This window comes from Vanessa cardui, chromosome 27, assembly GCF_905220365.1.
Source record: "Vanessa cardui chromosome 27, ilVanCard2.1, whole genome shotgun sequence".
Taxonomy (NCBI): Eukaryota; Metazoa; Arthropoda; class Insecta; order Lepidoptera; family Nymphalidae; genus Vanessa; species Vanessa cardui.
Genome location: NC_061149.1, coordinates 6,794,801 through 6,819,123, shown reverse-complemented (window position 1 = coordinate 6,819,123; position 24,323 = coordinate 6,794,801). Strand labels below are relative to the sequence as shown.

Sequence of the window (24,323 nt, the reverse complement as noted above, 5' to 3'; positions counted from 1 at the left end):
ATTAAAAAATAATTAATTTAGCGAGAAGTGTGAATAGTTTACTTTAAGGCAGTAATTATGCATAGTTTACAAAACAAACTGCACGATTCTTTGTCTCTTATCTTATCACATATAGTTAACATAATATGTGTAACTATGTAAAGGTAAATTGTTGACAAAACAAGATATATTAAAATAGATTACACTGATGGTGTCCTTAGTGTCTTGTCTCAGATACGTATTAACAACAATTACAGCAACAGCAGATTTCTGGACGAACTCTTCCTCTGAAAAAAATATTGTTAAGGGACTTTCTAGGGTACCATTTATGGTCTATATCTTGTTGATAGCACCCTCTGAATCCTGGGTTAAGCCGTGTCTCTGAGTGGATTATGTATTGTAATGGCCACATTGGTCTTGTGGCTAATTTGATGATCATCCTTGAGTTCAAGTGATAGATTTTTAAAATGGAAATGCAACACAGAGCTTGGTTGTATTAGTCTGAATGTAATTGTTCCATGCAAGAATATTGGCACTGAAAGAATAATTAAACATTTCTTGCAACAATGAACATTTTGAGGCATGATTTGCCACTAACCCTTCAAACCGGAACACAACAGTAGAATAGTTGTCTAGCAGAAGAATATGTAGTGGTACCACCAAATAAAATATTCGAACTACATACATATTGCTTACATACATAGTATTACTTGGTGGTAGGGCATTGTACAAGCCCGTCTGTGTAGGTACCACCCACTCATCAGTTATTCTACCGCCAAATAACAGTACTCAGTATTGTTGTGTTCCGGTTTGAAGGGAGGCGAGCCAGTGTAACTACAGGCACAAGGGGTATAACATCTTAGTTCCCAAGGTTGGTGGCGCATTGACGATGTAAGGAATAGTTAATAGTTCTTACAACGGTGGCCACTTTCCATTAGGTGGCCCATATGCTCTTCGACCAACCTATACCATAAAAAAATTGCTACATATTATAATATATATTAATATAATTAATGTAATATATCTATTGTTGCAGGTAATTAGCTCACTAAAAAAGAAAACATCTTAACAGTGCCGATGTGAATATTATGTGATATTTTCAAAACAAAATGGCGGAAAACGAAGGCCCAGTTCTGGTTAATGATCTCCCAATGACATTCCAGGTAACACTAATAATAAATCACTAACTTACATATATAAATTATGCCAATAACACATGCAGGTTTCCTCACGACGTTTCACTAGACGAAGCACATGATGTTTTATCAACACGTGAAAACATGAACATTTTCTGGTATCTTTGATGCATGTGAAGGACACTGGGGCATCTATCTCATTTGACAATAGTTTGATTACTCCGAATTTAAATAATTAAACATCCTTCTTGGAGCAAGGTATCCGTTTCTATAGTAAAATTCCGCCGACATTTTTAACTATGCCGTTTCGTAAATTCAAATCGTTTGTAAAAAATACATTGGTAAAAAGTCATATTATTCGATACAAGATTTTATAGATGATAAAATAGCGTGGAGGTGGAGGTTAATACCTGTTGACTTCCGAGCAGGATATATTTATTTAAATAAGTGTATTTAACTAACATGACTTTGAATTTTTAAATGTAAAAAAAGAGTAACTACTGAGTTTCTTGTCGGTTCTTCTCGGTAGAATCTACTTTCCGAACCGATGGTAGCTTCACTTAATTGTAAAATGACGATTCAGAAGTGCTTGCAAAAGCCTACTTGAATAAAGTTTATTTTGATCATTGAAAAAGGTCTTATTGTCGAAGCATGCTCGTTTTATCATTAGTACTGCTTATGACCTTGACATTAAGTGACAATGTCATGACTAACTTGAACGTCATTCTCAAGGTCACAGCTAATGTTAGGTTAAAACATGTTGAGTATTGTTATTTGACGGTAGAATGTATGACAAGTGGGTGATACCCAGGCATGCATATAATTCATCTCGTGCTCGGTGAAGGGAAGCATCGTGAGCCTGCATGTGAAAATTTCAATCTCTGAAATGTTGAATGCGTGGTTGAATATGTTCCAAGCTTTTTCTTGATGGAAGAGGAGGCCTTATCCCAGTAGTGGGAATTTTACAGGCTGTTACTTTACCTTTTTTACAACTCTTACATTGAAAAAGACCAAAACATAAAATTTCTTGATTTTTCCGACTAAGAAAGTTGAAATTCTCATCTTTTCTCTTCTATAATATTCTTCCATTATACATAAACCTTCCTCTTCTCTCGATCACTCTGTTTATTGAGGAAAACCGCATTAAAATCCAAAAGATCTAAGCGAACAAACATTGTAAAGCGACTTATATCCTCTTAAACTTCTATACCTTTTTAAATCTCTACAGACACATAAACGCACGCACACACACACACACACATACACACACACAGACGTTTTTAGTATTGTATGAATGAATGAAGAAGCTAGAATGTTATGGAAGAGCGGGACTACCTGCCTCAAGTACTAGTAGCAATACTAGTTACTTACTAGGATAGTCCCAGTTTCTGATTATAGCTGTAACTTGTTAATAATGAAATAAAAAATTTTATTCTTTTTTTTTAAATTACTTCCAAAGAAATTGAAATTTGTCACATACAGGCTCACGATGCTTTCCTTCACCGAGTACAAGATGAATTATAAACATAAATTAAGCACATATATATAGTGGTGCTTACCTGGGTTTTGAACCCTTAATCATCGGTTAAAACGCGTTCTAACCAATGCATCCCTTCATTTTCAAAGTATTTTGTTTTTAATTCTTTTATAATAGAAACAGTCAATTCACGAGAACCGTTAAAGCGTTACAGTAATGTACGCAAAGGATTCGACGTTCTCTGATGAATTTATTATACACAATACTGATACGACTTGGCAACCTTGAAGAGGAAAGCGTATACATTTCCTAAAGGCCGCCAATGTACCTTCAAACCTTCCAATTATGAAGATGTCCATGGGCGGTGGTATTGACTTTCCATATGGATCACCGTATGGTGGCTCATCTGTTTGTGACCTATACCATAAAAAACTCCATACTCAGACCATTTAAGGAAAAATATTGCGTTTTTCCAACAAAATAATATTAATACGAAGATTGAATTTAAGCGTTTAAGTATTACGTAACGCAATTTTTAAAGATTTCTTACCCCCTCCCCTCCTTCCTGTGTAACGGACTGCAACGTTTTTCTGTTGCCAAAATACAGGGGTTGCCAATTTAAAGGAATTAAGTCCCTAATTTTTTATTAAAAAAAATACGTAACGTTTTGTAAGTAACACGCCCCAGTAACGTAACGTCTTACGAAACACCCCCTCCCCCCAAATTGCGTTACATAATATTTGTATGCCCCCTTATTAGTTATGACATAACATTCTAGATTTATTTTCATTTCTTACATAAACCGTTAACTTGTCAACGCGTTATTTATCTAAGCAATTAACGTCAGGAAGTACGCTATAAAACGACATTGTAATTATAGATAACAATTGAAAAACACCAAAATTATTGTTAAATGCATATATATATATATATATATATATATATATATATATATATATATATATATATATATATATATATATATATATATATATATATATCGGAACAGCCTGGTGGAATATGTTCCAAACCCTCTCCTTAATGGAAGAGGAGGTCTTAGCCCAGCAGTGGGAAATATGCAGGCTGTTACTTTACTTTACTTAATTTTATATTGTGCACTATTGAGAGTTTATGATTAATAAATCTTTATTTATATTATTACACTTAACTACATATTTACACTTTATTTTCACTTCCAAAATTCCGATAACAGTTTCTTCGACGCTCATAACGCCATGTTTTCGCAAATCCATAGCGAATATCATAGATTAATCAAGCTTTCGACCAACGATTTTTTTTATTTTTATTTATTCGTTACCACAGTTTACATAGCATATTTAAGGTTGGGTCTCTCTAGTGAGCGTGATTCATACTCTTATCGGAGGGACCCACTCTTCCATAACATACATTAAGAATAAACAAACTTTTAATTATTATAAAAGAAAAAAGAAATAAAGTAAAATCAAATAAAAAAAAGATAACTGAACTTAATAATTATTACAAAGTGCAAGTGTTTTATGTGAGGCAAGTGTTTTTTTTTAATGTTATTGGTTGGCGGACAAGCATATGGGCCACCTGATGGTAAGTGGTCACCCTCACCAATACACAATGACGCTGTAAGAAATATTAACTATTCCATACATCGTCAATATGCCACCAACCTTGGGAACTAAGATGTTATGTCCCTTGTGTCTGTAGTTACACTGGCTCACTCCCCCTTTAAACCGGAACACAACAATACTGAGTACTGTTGTTTGGCGGTAGAATAACTGATGAGTGGGTGGTACCTACCCAGACGGACTTGCACAAAGCCCTACCACCAAGTAAACCAGCAAGTGTTTGTGTGGAATAAGGCATCAATTTGTTGACAAATGTTGTTTATTTGACTCTTAAGGTTTATATTTCTTCGTATAATTGAAACAGAGTATACCAAGCTATTTTATAAAAAAATATCAATATATGGAAACAAAAAATACATATGTTCAGATATGTATAGCATGTATATCTCATATTATCATTAATTAATTGGTTCCACGCTATTAGATACGGAACCCTTGATTATTAATTGCACGACACACATTTATGTCTGTTTTTCTGATCGTAACGGCCGTCTATTGAAACTATTAGATACTTAACGGATTTATTGTTTTTGAAGTTATATTTTTGGTGCGTTTGTGGAAAAGATTAAGTACAGAGAACCGCTTCCGGTAGCTTTATATTTAATTCAACATTCTAAAATGACGATTTTAAATTGTAAAGTGATTTTGAGTCTGAATAAAGAATAGTTGATATTAGAAAAGGAGTTTGGATAAACATACAAACATTCTTTTCTATTTATATCGATTGCATATGAATTAGACTGATATGAAAATAACAAAAGATTTAGAAAATTTTGATGAACGTAACCCAATAACCGAAATGGTCAAAATACGAAGGCCTCTTTTATAATAGGCTATTTGACACCGCGACAAATAAAGCGTCATTTATTGTAATCGGTATATATTATGACTTTAAAAATGGTTATTTACTAGAGAACAACTGGAAAGTTGAAAATAATATTTAATTTATTCAAAAATCCATAAATAAAAATTCATTATTTCAAACGTTTGTCACGCGACACAAAACGCTCCTGATTGGCCGGGCTTATTATGAAGTCACTTGCTTGTTAACCTGGCTTGCCTACTATATGTACCGCAGATTAAAATACAGGCAAGTGACGTCACCGACCCCATTGCAGCGCCATATTATTAAAGTACCGTTTTTGCGCGCTATTTAAATGTGGAATTTTTAATATGATATTTTCCGGAAAATATGTACTAGAAATAAAAAAAAAATAACTTTTACTGGGTTCTTTAACCTCTACTATGTAATATAAAATGGATTTTAAAATCCAGTCAAATAGCCTATTAATATTATAACGTATTTTTAAACATGTAAGCATATACAGAGACAATCAGACATAGGTCAGCGATTGTTTTATACTATGTAGTGATGTACTTGCCATATTCTCTTGTCGAAACTCCTAAATCCACAAATACAAAGAAACTACAGGTTTTTAAAACATGTATAGATTACTCTGAAGCCTTAAATCAATCCGTAAGTTTTATGAAATTGCATATGCATATAACAAGTAGTGCATTTTGTAATATTGTCTGCGCATGCGTAGCGGAATTTACGAAATAAATTCTACAACTGTTTCTTAACAGAAAATAACATACATGGATAAGATCCCAAGGTCCGTTTGTGTTTTAACTTTTCCAAATTATAAATTGAAATAATTTGTAAATAATACATTAATAAAAACAACAATTCACTATATAGTACAAAACAAAGTCGCTTTCTCTGTCCCTATATCCCTATGTATGCTTAGATCTTTAAAACTACGCAACGGATTTTGATGCGGTCTTCTTTAATAGATATTAGATTCGAGAGGAAGGTTTTTGTATATAATACATGGACAATATAGTGAAGTAACACTGATCATTTTAGAAGTTTGTAATGTGATGTCGTATATAAACAAGTACTTTAGTATTGCACCCGTGCGCAGCCGACGTCGGTCGCTAGTATTCAATAAAGGTTTATAGAGGTCATATATGTATAGCGTGAAGCTGTTACTTGTTGACTTATAGGAAGATTAGATTATATAGGTGGGCGAGCATATGGGCCACCTGATGGTAAGTGGTCACCACCACCCATAGACAATAGCGGTGTTAACATTAACCATTTCCTACATCGTCAACAACCTTGAAAACTAGGATGTTATGTCCCTTGTGCCTGTAGTTACATTGGCTCACTCACCCATCAAACGAGAACACAACAATACTGAGTACTGTTGTTTGGCGGTGAAATATCTGATGAGTGGGTGGTACCTACTCAGACTAGCTTGCATAACTTAAACTTTTAACTCAAACAGCAACAGTAGCCTGTAAATTTCCCACAGCTGGGCTAAGGCCTCCTCTCCGTTTTAGAAAAGGTTCGGAACATATTCCATCATGCTGTTCCAATGCGGGTTGGTGGTCCTCATGTGTATATATAAATAATAATAATAATAAATAAATAAATATGAGACGACATCACATACATTACTCTGATCCCAATGTAAGTAGCTGAAGCACTTGTGTTATGGAAATCAGAAGTAACGACGGTACCACAAACACCCAGACCCGAGACAATATAGAAAACTAATGGTAATCTACATCGACTCGGCCGGGAATTGAACCCGGGACCTCAGAGTGGCGTACCCATGAAAACCGGTGTACACACCATTCGACCATGGAGGTCGTCTTCATTATGTGGAAGAATTTCTATGAAATTAAACACATGCAGGTTTCCTCACGATGTTTACCTTTACAAAGCACGAGATGAATTATAAACACAAATTAAACACGTGAATGTTCAGCGGTGCATGTCTGGTTTTGAACCTGCAATCATCTATTAAAAAATACAATTACAGATTATAAAATATACACGTTAAATATAATATCCTTTTTCTACATCGGTTAAATGATAACAGTTAACAAGCGGCTCTTAATCACACATGCGAGGTCAAATCTTTTGACATTATTATGCTTAATACGATTCATTGAAGCGCTTTTTCGAACATAAAAACCATGGAGCGGTTATATGTTCTACTTTATTTTGTTTGTCACAATTATAATATGCAGATGAAATTATAAGGATTGAAGAAGGTTACAGGACTATAGGCCTCCTCTCCCTTTGAGGAGAAGGCTTTAAACATATTCGACTATGCTGTTCCAATGCGGGTTGGTGGAATACACATATCGCAGATTTTCTGTGAAATTTGTCACATGCAGGTTTCCTCACGATGTTTTCCTTCACCGCGGAGTACGAGATGAATTATAAAGACAAATTAAGCACATGAATCAGCGGTGCTTGCCTGGGTTTGGACTCGATATCATCGGTTAAGATGCACGCGTTCTAACCACTGGGCCATCTCAAAAAAAATAATATTAAAAATGATATTTTATAATCTGTCGTTCTAAATTTAAAAACAAATTCATTCTCTATTTATAGTTCTGTCACCGTAGACGAATATGCATTGTTTGGTAACTAGCTTTCACTTCATATATTCATAATATAGCCGTAACAATGAATACCATACTAATTGGTTCCGTGACGTCACTTCCGCTTGCACAATTACAGTCATGGTGGAATGGTCCAGATTATTTTCATACATATATTTATATGGTATTTTTAAATAAATATCTGTTGTTTTTTTTTTTTTTTGTACCCAAGAGTTTAGTCAATAGATTGACTTTAACAATCTTAAATCTTAAGCTGAGATGGCCCAGTGGTTAGAACGCGTGCATCTTAACCGATGATTTCGAGTTCAAACCCTGGCAATCACCACTATATAATATATGTGCTTAATTTGTGTTTATAATTCATCTCGTGCTCAGCGGTGAAGGAAATCAACGCGAGGAAACCTACATGTGTCTAATTTCATCGAAAGTCTGCCACATGTGCATTCCACCAAACCGCATTGGTATAGCGTGGTGGAATATGTTCCGAACCTTCTCCGCAATGAAAGTGGGAAATGTACAGGCTGTTTCTTTACTTTTTACTTTAATCTTAAATCAAGACAAATTCACATCTGATCAACTTAATATGATATGTGTGTTGTGTCCTATACTTAGTGCGCGTTTGAAGTTAACAAAAAGGGTTATTATTGTAGCCTAAGTTACTCCTTATTACATCAGCTTTCTGCCGATGAAAGTCCCGTCAAAATCGGTCAAGCCAATCCAGAGATAAGTCGGAACAAACTAACAGACAAACTGAGAAATAATTGTGAAATACGTATGCATTCAGTAAAAGGCGGTAGTTTAATATATTAATTAATCGCATGAACTCAAAACTGTGATGCTTGCCTGGGTTCGAACCTGCAAACTTCGGTTAAGATGCATGCGTTCTAATCACTAGGCCATCTCGGCTCTTGGATTGGAACACAGCAATACTTGCTATTTATCAAAATGGGCTCAAATACATACCACCAAGTACAATAACGTAATTAATACAATTCAATAGTATAGAACTAAACTGAATACCCTTTTTGACTTTACTTTTTATATTTTAAAGGTTTTAACATATGTATAATTCCTTTTCCAGGTCAAATATTTGGGGCAGAGTGACGCAAGGGGCTTATGGGGCATCAAGCACACAAGGAAACCTGTCGACCTGATGGTAGCTGCAGCTAAAGCTTTACCCCCTGGTATGTTAATGTAGGCCTATATTACAAGCCTTAATTTACCCTGTCAAAATATTTTTGGAATGTATATTTAATGCAACCCGCATTGGAACAGCGTGATGGAATATGTTCCAAACCTTCTCCTCAAAGGGAGAGAAGGTATATCCCAGTTGTGGGAAAAATTACAGCTTATTTTTATATATTCGGGTGTAATCTTGCTGCTCAATTTAGAAGCGTTACAAATAATATCGTTACAATTAAAATTAAAACAACGCAATAAAATTATTAAATAAATGGTATTCGCTCTTAGTTACTCAGCTACTTGATAGCAGGGCTTTATGCAAGCCTGGATAGTACTGTCTGGGCGGGTACCACCAACTTCCCTAACTAATTTACTACTTAGTATTTTTGTGCTCCGGTTTAACGGTTGGGTGAACGAGTAACACTGCAAGGGACGTAAAATATTATTTTCCAAATTTGATGGCACAAGGCTTGGATAATATTTTTGACAGCGCCAATGTCTGTAGGCGGTGGTAACCTCTGACCATCAGTTAGCTCATTTGCCAGTTCGGCTGATTATTACTCAAAAAAAAGTTACAATCAAGCTGAGATTACTTTTTGTTACGAACAATCAAATTTGGATCAGATGAGGAACGAATTAGTTTCCTAGTGATTTGTAATACAGGTCTCTGTCTAACATAGACACTTTTTTTATGGTATAACCATCACCCATAGACAATGACGCTGTAAGAAATATTAACTATTCCTTACATCGTTAATGTGCGACCAACCTTGGGAACTCAGATGCTATGTCCCTTGTGCTCCTCTCCGTTTGGAGAAGGAGAAGGTTTGGAACATATTCCACCAAGCTGTTCCAATGCGGGTTGGTGGAATACACATGTGGCAGAATTTCTATGAAATTTGTCACATGCAGGTTTCCTCACGATGTTTTCCTTAACCGCTGAGCACGAGATGAATTATAAAGACAAATTAAGCACATGAATCAGCGGTGCTCTGGGTTCGAACCCGCAATCATCGGTCAAAATGCAAGCGTTCTAACCACTGGGCCATTTCGACTCGGCAATTAAATATTAATTGTTATTTCTTCCAGGCCAAGTGTTACCATTAGTAAAATTGACGATCACAGTCGACGGAGTACATTTGGAGACGATAAAACAAGATATCAAGAATGAGTTCGAGCATATGGCCGTGTTCTTCAACATCGAGTCGATATCCTACGGTGTCCAGGACCTGGTGTACACGAGGGTCTTCTCCATGATCATAGTCAAGGACAACGCGGACGTCAAGGGGCTGAATCCCTTCGAATGCCACGCCTTTGTTTGTGAATCTAGGTAAGGCATATCGAGTATCATTGCTGGTCTACAACAACAACAACAATAACAACAATAATTGATGACCTCCGTAGTCACGTAGTGTGTACACCAGTTTTCATGGGTACGCCGCTCATATGTCCCGGGTCCATTCCCAGCCGAGTCGATGTAGAGAAAGTTCATTAATTTTCTATGGTGTCTTGGGTGTTTGTGGTACCGTCGTTACTTCTGGTTTTCCATAACACAAGTGCTTTAGCTTCTTATATTGGGATCAGAGTAATGTATGTGATGTTTTCCAATATTTATTTATTTAAAAAACATCCTGTTGATTTCTAACTGCTGGGCTAAGGCCTCCTCTCCCTTTTGAGTAGAAGGTTTGGAACATATTCCATGTGGAATGCACAAGTGGCATTCCCTCGAAATTATACACAGGTTTCCTCACAATGTTTTCCTTCACCGCCGAGCTCGAGATGAATTATAAACACTAAGCATATGAATATTTAGTGGTGCTTGCCTGGGTTTGAACCCGCAATTATAGGATAAAATGCACGCGTTCTAACCAATGGGCTATCTTAGCTCCATTGCTGGTCCAATGAATTCCACTACGCTGTTACATTATATATTGGTAGATTATGTGGTAGAATTTCTACATAAAACTGGTGTTGTTAATTTTATCTGGCATAAAATTCGATCACTGTACTAAATTGATCATTGGAAAATACGAAATTTAATTTGTATGTTTATATTTTAGACACATTTGCCTGCCCTAACCTTTGTACGCTTAGATCTTAAAAATTACGCAATGGATTTTGATGCGTTTTTTTTTTAAATAGATAGTGCTTTGAGAGGAAGGTTTTTGTGTATTATACACATTTGGACAATAAAGTGAAGAAACACTGATAATTTTAGAAGTTTTTAATGTGATGTCATAAGTAAAAAAAAATGTAGAATATTTAGTATATATTGTTCCCATGCAGTAGTAGTATAATATATGAGTCTCGCTTAATTGAAACTAAATTTTGAGTGTATGTTGGCAACAGACTGTTACCAATCTTTCTCATCAAATATATATTTCGAAACGTATCACTTGACCTAGATCTCCACAATTTTCCCACAGATTCTTATCATTGTATTTCGATATGACGAAATGGATTTTTTTTTTTAATTTTGTAAATTAAACCTCTTTGTTATTTCATAACCTTGTTAATTTTTGATTTTGTTGAACACAACATTGAAAACACGACCAATATAGACCGAGGTTTCATCGTAAAATTTCACTTCAATTTTGTTTTTTGATTTTAACTAATATTGTATCGTATAAGGCAAGGCAAGCACTACTATATATATGTGCTTAATTTGAAACCTGCATGTGTCTAATTTCATTGAAATTCTGCTACATGTGCATTCCATCAACACGCATTGGAACAGCGTGGTGGAATATGTTCCAAGTCCTCTCCTTAATGGGAGAAGAGGCCATTGGCCCAGCAGTTGGAAATGTACAGGCTGTTACTACTTTACGTTACTTTTAAATTAATAAAATTAATATAATTAACTAGTGGAACTATGTAACCTACAGATTAGTTTGTTTTACAGAATTACAGACAGAATAACATTCGTAATTATAATATAGTAGTAAAGACTTTTTAATAAATTTCCTAAAATGATTAGACAAGAATCATATTTACTAACACTCAGTAAAAGAGTCACTTCTTCCTTAATCATTCATGTTCAAAGGAATTTGTGATTTAAAGAATCTGAACTAATTTTATCTCTTATTTATTGTAAAATGGATATAGTATGATATTTAACAAACTTATACTAAAATTAAGTACTAAGCAATTCACAAGCCTTGTACAAAGATCGTCTAATTTTATTTAAACAGTAAAATAAAAAAAAACATTTTGATTTACAGAAACGCCGCTCGACGTCTGACATATTCATTGGCAGCAGCGTTCCAAGACTATTCCAGGAGAGTGAAAGAGATGCAAACAGCCGGTAAGAAAGAGATGATATAACTTAATAATTTTAAATAAGCATACATATTTTTAACATTACCACTCTGATTAAAATTTTAATTGTTAATTAAACATAATATAGTATTTTTAAATTCATAATTTGAAGAGTTTTTGTATCTCATCATTGTGTTTTTGTACGTATGGCCTTGGTTGTGTTGTATTTGTATTGTTTAATTGTAAATATACTTTACAATCATTTTAAATATATAAGTCATTATACAAAATACGAAATATTTGAACTTTGAGGTAAACCTGTTTTATTGGGTTCTACACCATTTAAAACCAATAAAATCAAAATATACTTTATTCAGGAAGGCTTTTACGTGCACTTTTGAACTACATTAAGTGAAGATACCACCGATTCAACTGGAAAGTAGATTCTACTGAGAAGAACCGGAAAGAAACTCAGTAGTTACTCTTTTTCAAAATACAGTCATGTTAGTTAAATACAATGATATATGAATTTAATATATCTTTCTTGGAAGTCAACAGGTGTTAACTCCACGCTATTTTATCGTCTGTATAACATTTTATTGAATAATATATAATAATCTAATCTTTACAATAGTTTTTTTACAAATGATTTTAATTTATCTGCGCAATTAACAATAACGCCACCTTCTTCATGACATGTATATTAGCAAAACCAAGAACCCTTGGTGTTTTATATCATAGCTAGGTGGACGGTCAGGTCACCTGATGGTAAGCCACCACTGCGCAGACTTTGTCGCTATAATGTGCAAACAACCTAGACAAAGAATATGTTATGTCCCTTTACTATACTGGCTCACTCACCCTTCAAACCGTAAAACGACAATTTACATCTTCGTATAAACATGAGAATATAAAAGATAGTCCGAGCGGCAACAGTCAGATTACGTAGCAAATCTGTTTGTATGTATTTTTGTAAGACATGTTATTTATTATGTGTCTAATTATGAATATTTTTTAATTTTATGGTATATGTTGGCGGACGTGCACATGGGCTACCATATGGTAAGTGGTCACCATCACCCATAGACAATGAAGCTGTAAGAAATATTAACTATTCCTTACATCGTCAATGTGCCACCGACCTTGGGAACTAAGATGTTATGTCCCTTGTACCTGTAGTTACACTGGCTCACTCACACTTCAAACTGAAACACAAGAATACTGTGTACTGTTTTTGGCGGCAGAATAACTGATGAGTGGGTGGTAACTACCCAGACGGGCTTGCACAAAGCCCTACCACCAAGTAAATGAAGTAGATGAATGTTTCGTTCTTTAAAAATATTAATATTCGTAATTGATATTTCAGTCTAATCACCAGTTATACAGAAACATTGATCATTGCACGAAAATCATATTCGAATATAAACAGACCATTACATTGTAAGTTATTCACAAATAGTTCTGCTGTTCTTCCTGCTAAGTGACTTATTCCTCTTTCTCTTCTAAATTAAGAACTATATGTTTTAGTTTTACATAGAGAAATATTCTTCATCCTCCTTGGTTGGGTACGACACGATGTAGAAAAAGTTCATTGGTTTTCTATGTTGTCTTGGGTCTGGGTGTTTGTACCGTAGTTACTACTGATTTTCCATAACACAAGTGCTTTAGCTACTTTGTGATGAGTGTAATGTATGTGATGTTGTCCAATATTTAATTTTTTTTATTATCAATTACTTACACTAATAATTAATTATAATTGATAAAGTATGGTGGCAAAGCTTTGAGCAAGTCCTTTTGGGTACTACCCAATGCATATTTGACCATCAATAAGAAAGTATAATAGGTTGATTAACGTAATTTTAGTTTGAGTTTGAGATATTCTTCTGCCAAACAGCAATACTCAGTATTATTGTGTTCCGGTACAAAGGCCGAGTGAACTAATCCATCTACTATAATTAATATTACCCTGGTCACCACTTACCATCAGATCAATTTGCCCTTCCAACTTCTTATATTATAAAAAAAAACATCAATTAGCTTATAAGTCTTGAATAAGTATATATACAAATTAAATTCCAAATTACTGTTCAAATAATCGCGTAGAATAACGCTATGATTAGTAGCAGTATCTTAGATATATGACTCCAAACGAAAACACTGTTGTGGCCAGTACAGTCAGGAAGACTGAAAGACACCATAGCATGGCCTGCAAGATGTTTCTTCTTCACTTTTGTTAATGACTGTATGATGTTAACTTAACCAAAGTGTACTCAACTGTACTATTGTTTCTTTTTCAGAAATAGACGAGAGACCGCCGAGTTTGAAAAAACGTTTCGCGATCGATTTGAGAACACCAGAAGAGATAGAAGCTGATCTCGAAACAGAGGCATGAACCGGACTTTGTATTACCAATGTGATCGTGGACTTAAGTTTATTTAATATTAATTTATTTTATGATTGATAATTAATTTATCGTTATTTAATACAGATACAAAATATTGTACAAAATAGAAAGGGCTGTACAAAATGTAGTTATAAATTGTTAATTTCATTTAGTATTGGACCGTGTGACTAAATATTTCAACTCATGCAAATGAATGAGTTACTAAGAATTGTTAAAGATGTGTGTGCAGTCAGAGTAAGAAAACCTTCGTCAGTTTTCAAATCCATTCCTTTATCAAGTCTTAAACTCTTAGTACCTTTTGGATCTAAACATCAAATCATTGCGACGCAATATGTCATTCTCGATCGGTAAAGCAGATTATCGCTCATACTGAGCACACGATAATAGATCTTAAGGTGACGAATCTTTTCTTACCCCGACTACACTTCACTTGAATTTGCACATGAGATATCCTGCTCTGCCTGTGATGTTCACCACCCATTCACAATTTAAATTTGTAATAATACTAGTGACCCGCCCCGGCTTCGTACACTTACAATACTGATACTAAATATACTGCAGAATGTGTTACAACGTTCACAGTTTTTCAGCCATTCTCTACGGTATTGTACAAACATGTATTATACATATAAATTTTCCCATCAAATCACTCTATCTATAAACAAAAACACATCAAAATCCGTTGCGTAATTTGAAAGATCTAAGCATCTAAGCAAGCAAGCTTTGTTTTATACTATGTTATGATTTCACAGTTAATTGTCGATTCAATGCATTATTATAATTTAATCTCATATTTTTTTTCATAAAGCGACGTTATCAAATATATTATAGTAATATATGTAACGAGGGTTGCTATCATTATAAATAATTATTTTCGCTAATAAATGTTACTTCAGCACATCACGGTCCAATTATCAGCAAATAATAAATTTTAATTTAAAATCACTTGTTTGTTTTGTAATTTAATTTAATTTTGTAAAAAGATAATTATAATTTATTTATAGATTATATAAAGATTACTATTCAAAAAATGTCTACTTTAAAAATAATGCCTTATGTATTCAAATATTTAAATATATGTAGTTAGGAATTGTAACTATGTGAATTTAATTTCCGTAGTACAGTTCGAGGGAAGATCAAATGACGATGGAAAGTGGTCACCACCACCCATGGACAAAGGCACAGTTAGAAATATTAACCATTCCTTTCATCACCAATGCGCCACCAACCTTGGGAACTGAGATGTTATGTCCCTTGTGCCTGTAATTACACTGGCTCATTTTTCAAACCTTTATTACTGATTGGTGGTAGAATATCTAATGAGTAGGTGGTACCCAGAAGGGTTTGAAACAATATTTTAATATGCCAATTAGAAATAAGACTTTTGTATTTTATTAAATGCTTCATTATAAAAATATACTGTATAATATATAATAAATGCTATTTTAAATGCTTAAAGTACCAATGATTATTGATTATTATAAAACGATGTACATATACATATATAGACGAAGGCTTACAGCACCGTTAATATTTCTATTTCTTTTTTTTAACTGTAACAAATTTCTTGTGCATTATAACAATCGGCGCTTGGTCTACAAACATAATCCGAGCTATCTATACTAATATTATAAATGCGAAAGTATCTGTTGGGCTTTTACGGTCAAAATGCTTAACCGATATTGATGAGATAGACACGTATAGTACGACACAACTCAGATGTAGCATCGGTAAAATTCGTAAAACTAATCACATCTTTATTTCTCATGTGAATATGATCTTTACACAAACGTAATAACTTGTAATATCATATGACCTAATATATTCGTCAATTTAACGCGTCGATTTACATGCACTTGCTTTCTCGGGTTGAACTGACGCGAGAATCTATAGCGACGAATAGCGTCGAATGCCGCGATAGGGAGCTATTGGTTGTATAAAGCGGCAGTAATCGGTTTTATTAAATTCGCCGATGCTACATTTAAGTTGGGTCTCATTTTGAAAAGCATCAGCCGTAGATGTGCAGAAAATAAAAGAGTATTCTTGATTACTTAATTGTTACGATTTAATAAAGAATTAAGATTTAGAGAGCGGAAATGTTATTGAATGTTTGTAGAGAACTAATGTTTTCGAAATTAAATATTTAATTTGAAAAGGGTTTCATCTTACAATGAAATGTAATCGAAAAATACTTAAAATTTATTTTTAAACGCGATCTTTCGTTGACTTCACTATAAATATATAATTACATATATAAACTACCTGAATTTAACAAAAAAAAATATTATTGTAGCCTAAGTTACTCCTTATTATATCAGTTACCTGCCAGTGAAAGTCACGTCAAAATCGGTCAAGCCGGAACAAACAGACAGACAAAAGTTATAAAAACATTATTTTGGTATATGTACCGTGTATACATACATATGCATTGAGTAAAAAGGGCTATTTTAATATTACGAACAGACACTAAAATTTTATTATATGTATAGATATATAATCCAAAGATACATTTCTTTGTGTAATATAATTTATTGTTGATATATAATACCAAAATCTTTATTAATAATTATTGAGTTTCTATATTATTTTGCTTTTCATTGCATTTTTACACATTAATATTTTCAATGACGTAGCATCAATAGCGCAATGGTTTAAGAACTTTTTAAAAAGCTAAAGTTGTCATCCCTATTAACACAAGATTTATACTTCATTAAAGGGGTGAATAATAATAATAGTAATACCTAAGGTATTAATACTGTTTTAAATATATTAATGTGATAAATCTGTGCATTGCATACTTGGTGGTAATGCTTTGTGCAAGCCCGCCTGATATGAGTGGGTTCATCAGATATTCTACCGCTAAACAATAGTACGCAGTATTGTTGTGTTCCGGTTTGAGAGTGAGTGAGCCAGTGTAACTACAGGCACAAGGGACATAGCATCTTAGTTCCCAAGGTTGGTAGCGCATTGACGATGTAAGGAATAGTTAATATTTCTTACAGCGTCATTGTCAATGGGTGATGGTGACCACTTACCATCAGGTGGCCCACATGCTTGTCCGCCAACCTATTCCATTCAAAAAATGCATATATATTTATTGAGATATATATTTTTATATAACTTAATAATTCCATGGGAAAACTATAGAGTTTAATAGTGTTAATGCTACACGGTTATCCAAGATAACAATTTAGAAGCTTTGTAGATAGTCGAAATTATTATTAATAAAATAAATGTTTTTACACAAATATAATTTCAAATAAAACAAAATAAATTTTAAATTTATAACTTTTTATGCATATTTAAATATAGTGTTAGTAACTATTGTTTTTAAGAAATATAAATAAATATTTTATTTATAAATTTCTTTTTTTTAATTTAATAAGTAGACAATAAGAAATGTTTAATGAGCCCATATAGCATAATGACGCCGTATTTAGAATAGCTGATGATTGAAGTATTACAAAATCCTTACGACCCTCATATCCCTTGTGACTTTAATTACACTGGCTCACTCAACCTTCAAACCGGAACACAACAATAGTAATCATTGCCGCTTGGAAATAGAATAGCTGATGATTGAAGTATTACAAAATCCTTACGACCTTAATATCCCTTATTGACTTTAATTACACTGGCTCACTCAACCTTCAAACCGGAACACAACAATAGTAATCATTGCCGCTTGGAAATAGAATAGCTGATGATTGAAGTATTACAAAATCCTTACGACCTTAATATCCCTTATTGACTTTAATTACACTGGCTCACTCACCCTTCAAACCAAAACACAAAAATACTAATCATTGCTGCTTGGAAATAGAATAGCTGATGATTGAAGTATTACAAAATCCTTACGACCTTAATATCCCTTGTGACTTTAATTACACTGGCTCACTCAACCTTCAAACCGGAACACAACAATACTAATCATTGCCGCTTGGAAATAGAATAGCTGATGATTGAAGTATTACAAAATCCTTACGACCTTAATAACCCTTATTGACTTTAATTACACTGGCTCACTCAACCTTTAAACCAAAACACAAATATACTAATCATTGCTGCTTGGAAATAGAATAGCTGATGATTGAAGTATTACAAAATCCTTACGACCTTAATATCCCTTGTGACTTTAATTACACTGGCTCACTCAACCTTCAAATCGCAACACAACAATACCAATCATTGCAGTTTGGAAATAGAATAGCTGATGATTGAAGTATAACAAAATCCTTACGACCTTAATATTCCTTGTGTCTTTAATTACACTGGCTCACTCAACCTTCAAACTTAAACATGTCTTTTGTATTACCTTTTTTTTAATACAACTACATCCACTTTTTACAATTTGAATTATTTTTTATAATGATTTAAACGTAGCTACTTTTCTTACATATCAACTTATTAACTACTGTAAATTGAAAACCTTGTGTTAGTTACACTGGCTCATTCACCCTTCAAACTGGAACAACAATACAATAATTCTTACACTAAGTAGTATACTCTTTAGAGATAAATAATAGATGAATAAGTGGGTACCCCAAACGGACCAATAATAGCCTTTATTTTTAATCAGGTTTTTTGTCCAAAAATTGTGGCACTGGCACAATTCGTAAGAGCTGAGATGGCACAGTGGTAAGAACGCGATCTTAATCGATGATTGCAGGTTCAAACCCAGGCAAGCACCACTGAATATTCATATGCTTAATTTGTCTTTATAATTTTTGCCGTGCTCGGCGTTGAAGGATAACATCGTGGTGAAACCTGCATGTGTATAATTTCATAGAAATTCTGTCACATGTGTATTCCTCGAACTCGAATTGGAACAGCGTGGTGGAATGTTCCAAACCTTCTCCTCAAAGGGAGGCTGTTGTTGTTGTTTTTGACCAAAATTCGTAAGAATCAAACAGAATAACATATTAAAACAAAATATATATTAATAAACGTTTAATCTATTTAATTCTTTTAAGATACGCAAAACGAATACAAATTCCCTCTTAGTATCCTTAACGGCTTCGGAATTATTCTCCACAAATTCCCTGAAATTGACTTCTGAACCGTTCACAGCGTCCTCTTCTAGATGATCCAGAAGATTAACCAGGCCCAAATGTAGTATGACTTGCCCGAGTCCTTTTCTCGTGGCACTTTTGAAGAATATCTGCTTAAGGTCATAGAACCAGTCTTGGTCTTGGAACCTCGTCACCATCGCTACGTGTTTAACGGCATCATGGAACTGAAAATTAAATATTAAATCAAGTTTTTTTAAATTATTAGGTATATTATCGTTTTTTACACTGGTCTTTCTTATAAGAGCTGAGATGCCCAGTGATCAGAACGCGTGCATCTTAACCGATGATTGCCTATTCAAACCCGTGCATGCCTGAGTTTGAATAGGCAATCTCTCACTCGTGCTCGGCAGTGAAGGAAAACATCGTGAGGAAAACTTCATGGGTCTAATTTCATCGAAATTCTGCCACATGTGCATTCCACCAACCCGCATCGGAACAGCGTGGTGTAATATATTCCAAACCCAAATTAATGGAAGAGGAGGCTTTGTCCCAGCAGTGGTAAATTTAGAGGCTGTTACTTTACTTTACATTTTTCTAATATTAAGCGATAATTGCAGGATTGATTAACCTTATACTTTGATTTGCGTAATTTTGTTTTAATGTCTATAACACATGTTCCGGTCAAGGTAAACATCGTGAGGAAATCTGCATGTGTTCAACGAGATTTTGCCAAATATGTGGAACATTTGTTCAAGTCTTTAATTTTCACTTGGCTCTTCATTTTCAGCTTATATAGTAATAAATACTACTCACCTCGTTTAAATAATAAAGTACTTTTTGAAGGAAATCTTCAAAATCATACAATAGAGTCAGTTTTTGTTCACTTTCATTATTATTATCAGTTCTTAAATATTTTGCGAAATCCTTCCAAAGTTTCAAAGGCTGTTTCATTTTGTTACGGTTTCTATTACCTTTAGGCAGGATACCTTTCTTTTGTTTTCGCTTTTTAAAATTCCTGCCAAAACCTTTTTTTGGACCATCTTGTAATATCACTTGGGAGGATTTAAATTGATACAGACTGTATTTCAAAAGTTCAAGATCCCTGGGATGCATGTCTTCGCCGTAATGTAGGCTCTCTCTGAAAAAAAAATGCCAGTAGTATAGTAAAAAAATGCCAAATGAAAAAAAAATGCCAGAATGATAGTAGATCGTCATTTATTCCTATTCATGTTACTACTAGTTGTCCAAAATCAAAATCAAAATTAAAATAAACTTTATTCAAGTGGGCTTTTACAAGCACTTCTGAATCGTCATTTTACAATTTAGTGAAGCTACCACCGGTTCGGAAAGTAGATTCAACCGAGAAGAACCGGCAAGAAACTCAGTGGTTATTCTTTTTCAACATTTAAAAAATACAATCATATTAGTATGTAAATGTATCCTGCTTGGAAGTCAACAGGTATTAACTCCAAGCTTTTTTATCATCTAGAAAATCATGTATCGAATAATATGCCTTTTTTTACCAATGTATTTTTTACAAATGATTTGAATTTACTATCGGCAAAGTTAAAAATGTTTGCGGAATTTTATTATAGAAACAGATACCTTGCACCAAGAAAGATTTATTGACTTTGCGGAGTCGGAAACTTGGCGTTACAAGCTTATCCTTACTTCTAGTGAATATACAATGATTATCACTGATTTCATCAAGGTGATCAATGTTGCTGCTGGTTCGCTCGCGTTCATAATTTGGATATTAGGTATTAAGCGTGAAAAAAATATTCTTTGTTCATCTATGTCTTTATATGGATGACAAGCTTGCTTAACAAATTTTTACAAAATGAATACGATTGTGTAATTCGTAAGAGTGACTATTATATTTATAATACTGGTTTAACATTAACAGTATATAAAATTTTAAGAGCAACAATCTTGAATTATAATGTTGTCTTAGATTTTCGCGATCATTATATTGAAATAAAACTAGTTTTAACGGATTTAAATCGCGTATATTAATCGCGGTCTACCCGTGACCACGAACGCTGTAAAGTTTTCGAAACGTCGGGATGATAAAAATAATTAATATACGCGATTTAAATCCGTTAAAACTAGTTTTATTTCAATCTTGAATTAATTGTGTCATTAAATATAAAAATATAAGCACTAAAATAGTAACCATTAACGATTCTGACCCTTTGGGCGATTATCGTCAACAACCCTAGCTAATATTGCTAGTATTTTCTTTAATAATACATGAATACTATATTGTTAAAATCGTTATAAGTATCTTCCATGAATACTAAAATTATTTGATAACCCTTTTTTTACGGAATAAGTTGACGGACGAGCATATGGGCCACTTAATGGTAAGTGGTCACCATCAGCCATAGACAATGACGCTGTAGTTACACTGGATCATTCACCCTTCAAACCGGAACACAACAATACTGCGTACTGTTGTTTAGCGGTAGAATATTTGATGAGTGGGTGGTACCTACCCAAACGGGCTTGCACAAAGCCCTACCACCAAGAAGCCTTTATAAGCCTAAGTGTTATCAGTATAACCCGTCTCCACCCCAGTCACTACTGTATTTGTTTCTGGTTATAGATCTCTTATTCAACTAATATGTCCACTATTTTCGTTTATCATGCTATCAGTGTTAAAAGAAATATGTTCTAAAAACCAAAAGTACAAAATCAATTTTTTCTCAATAGTTAACCAAATCTATACCTAATGAATTTATTGCCAGTTTTTTTTTGGACGAATTCAGAAAAGGACGAGTCAAAATTTTGTAAATTGTATTTACGTTAAGTATATGTTGATTTTGATCTATGGTATAGTTACTTACGCTAATTCCAGCAACTTTCTCACAGCTGATTGAATATCTACTGATGATTTCAACCAATCATAATTCTGTAAAGCCTCATTATCAAATCTTATATTGTCTTCTGTAACATTCAATAGTGCATTGAAAAACGAACTGAATTTGTTTTCATCTTCTAATATATCGTTTAATTTATTTAAATTTCGAATGCCTTCTTTATTTTTTAATTTTTTAATCAATTTAAAATTGGATATGTTTCCTCTGATCGATTTCTCTGTAGTTTTAGTTATTTCTCTATCGTAATAGTAATCTATACCGATATCATCGCTTCGAGAATTGTCGAAAAAGTTTTTATATATATTTTTATTGGATCGTTCATCAAATTTCCGGTTCTCCCTGTTAATCGGTGGCACATAACCGAACATTTGCTGTAGGTATAGTATATTTCTGATAGCACCGACGTGATCTTTCAATGTTTCGCTCTTGTGTATTGCATTATAGGGATGGTCCAATTCATCTGAATTAGGGAATTGCTCGTATTTCGATCGATATTCACCCTTTCTTAAAATCGATCTGCCGTTATAGCGATTGTTGTAATCCAAATCGAAATAATCGTACGGATTGTAATATATTTTCTGAGGTAAATAGTGCACAGGTTTCATGAAACCGTACATTTTGGAATTTCCTTTACTGTTTGGGTAATTATTGTTCTGTATTTTGAACTGTCTATGATCGTTCTTGTTATAGCTCGTAAATCGACTTCTTTTCTTCGGTACAATCGATTCTTTAACATTCTCCTCGTCTATATTCTCTCTAATGTTATTATAGTTTTGTGAATATTCTTGCTCAACACTCTCTATGTTTGTCCCAAATCTATCATATGGTCTGAAATATGCTTTCTCAGGAGCATAATCGTATATCGGTACGTAGTGTGGCTGTTCATTTATCTTAACATTATTAATTAAGGTAAATGGTGTCTTTTCTGGAGCTGTAACAACAGTAAATATTATGTTATGCTGACGAGCATGAGCCACCTAAGTAAATAAATATTGGACAACATCACATATTACTCTGGTCCCAATGTAAGTAGCTAAAGCACTTGTGTTATGGAAAATCAGAAGTAACGACGGTACCACAAACACCCTGACCCAAGACAATACAGAAAATTAATATATTTTCTACATCGACTCGGCCGGGAATCGAATGTTGTACACACTACTCGACCACGAAGGTCGTCAAGTGCCACCTCATGGTAAGTGGTCCTCATCAGACAGACACAATGGCGCTGTAAGGAATATTAACCATTCCTTATATCGCCAATTCTTCACCTTGGGCACTAAGATGTTATGTCCCTTGTGCCTGTAGTTACACTGGTTCACTGAAACCAAATCATAATTCCATTCAAATTTGTCATATCTAACTTACCAACTTCATACACCTCATATTCGTTTTTTAATCCAGTTTTACCGTGTAGTTTTTTTATCACTACCTTGTTATCTTCTTTAGAGTCTTCTATTTCTTCTGACCCTGAACGTAATCTAGCCTTAGGTTCTTCAATCTTATCATTCAAATTATACTCTTCGTTTATACGGTCACCCTTTTCATTCTCTTTAACGTTCTCATTCTTTCTCACTGAAGTAGAATTTGAAATAGTATTTCTAGCTGGAGTTTCTACTTTATTAGTACCTTCAAGTAGCTTTGTATTATCTGTATTGTTTACTTTAGAAATATCAATTGGCGATGGAGTCAGTGGAATTGAATCAGTTTTAAGATCATCAATGTTGATAGTAGAAGTATTAACGACATTAGATACATTTTCGTTTGTATTTAATGCTCCCATTCTTTGAAATGGATGATTGGGGAGATCAGATGTATTTTCAGGTTCAATATCATGAACTGTTACAGTTTCAAAGTCACTCGAATTTGTTTTATCGTTTGAAATTATTGTCTGTGTAGAAAATTCCGGAGTTGAAATATTACTACTAACAGCAGATGCATCTGTTGT

The 24,323-nt window shown here is 33.8% G+C and overlaps 2 protein-coding genes across 2 annotated transcripts; one reads left to right on the top strand and one right to left on the bottom strand.

The window, feature by feature from the left end:
- The first annotated feature begins 1,015 nt into the window (after nt 1-1,015).
- LOC124541090 (low density lipoprotein receptor adapter protein 1-A) lies at nt 1,016-14,682 on the top strand. The gene is made up of 5 exons (XM_047118914.1): nt 1,016-1,142; nt 8,719-8,821; nt 9,909-10,149; nt 12,041-12,123; nt 14,375-14,682. The coding sequence occupies exons 1-5, from the start codon at nt 1,089-1,091 to the stop codon at nt 14,467-14,469; spliced, it is 576 nt and encodes a 191-aa protein (XP_046974870.1). The 5' UTR covers nt 1,016-1,088; the 3' UTR covers nt 14,470-14,682.
- Nucleotides 14,683-19,398: 4,716 nt separating this feature from the next.
- On the bottom strand, nt 19,399-24,323 carry LOC124541206. The gene is made up of 4 exons (XM_047119077.1): nt 23,744-24,323; nt 22,343-23,306; nt 20,307-20,631; nt 19,399-19,717 (listed from the first exon to the last, which is right to left on the bottom strand). Exons 1-4 carry the CDS (start codon nt 24,156-24,158, stop codon nt 19,421-19,423), a joined length of 2,001 nt encoding a protein of 666 aa, XP_046975033.1. The 5' UTR covers nt 24,159-24,323; the 3' UTR covers nt 19,399-19,420.

Coding starts and splice junctions, on each gene's coding strand:
- LOC124541090 (XM_047118914.1), top strand. CDS start 1,089: ATGGCGGAAAACGAAGGCCCAGTTCTGGTTAATGATCTCCCAATGACA. Junction 1,143..8,718: donor ATCTCCCAATGACATTCCAG/GTAACACTAATA, acceptor TTCCTTTTCCAG/GTCAAATATTTGGGGCAGAG. Junction 10,150..12,040: donor GCCTTTGTTTGTGAATCTAG/GTAAGGCATATC, acceptor TTTGATTTACAG/AAACGCCGCTCGACGTCTGA.
- LOC124541206 (XM_047119077.1), bottom strand. CDS start 24,158: ATGGGAGCATTAAATACAAACGAAAATGTATCTAATGTCGTTAATACT. Junction 23,307..23,743: donor ATATGAGGTGTATGAAGTTG/GTAAGTTAGATA, acceptor CTGTTGTTACAG/CTCCAGAAAAGACACCATTT. Junction 19,718..20,306: donor TACTTTATTATTTAAACGAG/GTGAGTAGTATT, acceptor TTTAATTTTCAG/TTCCATGATGCCGTTAAACA.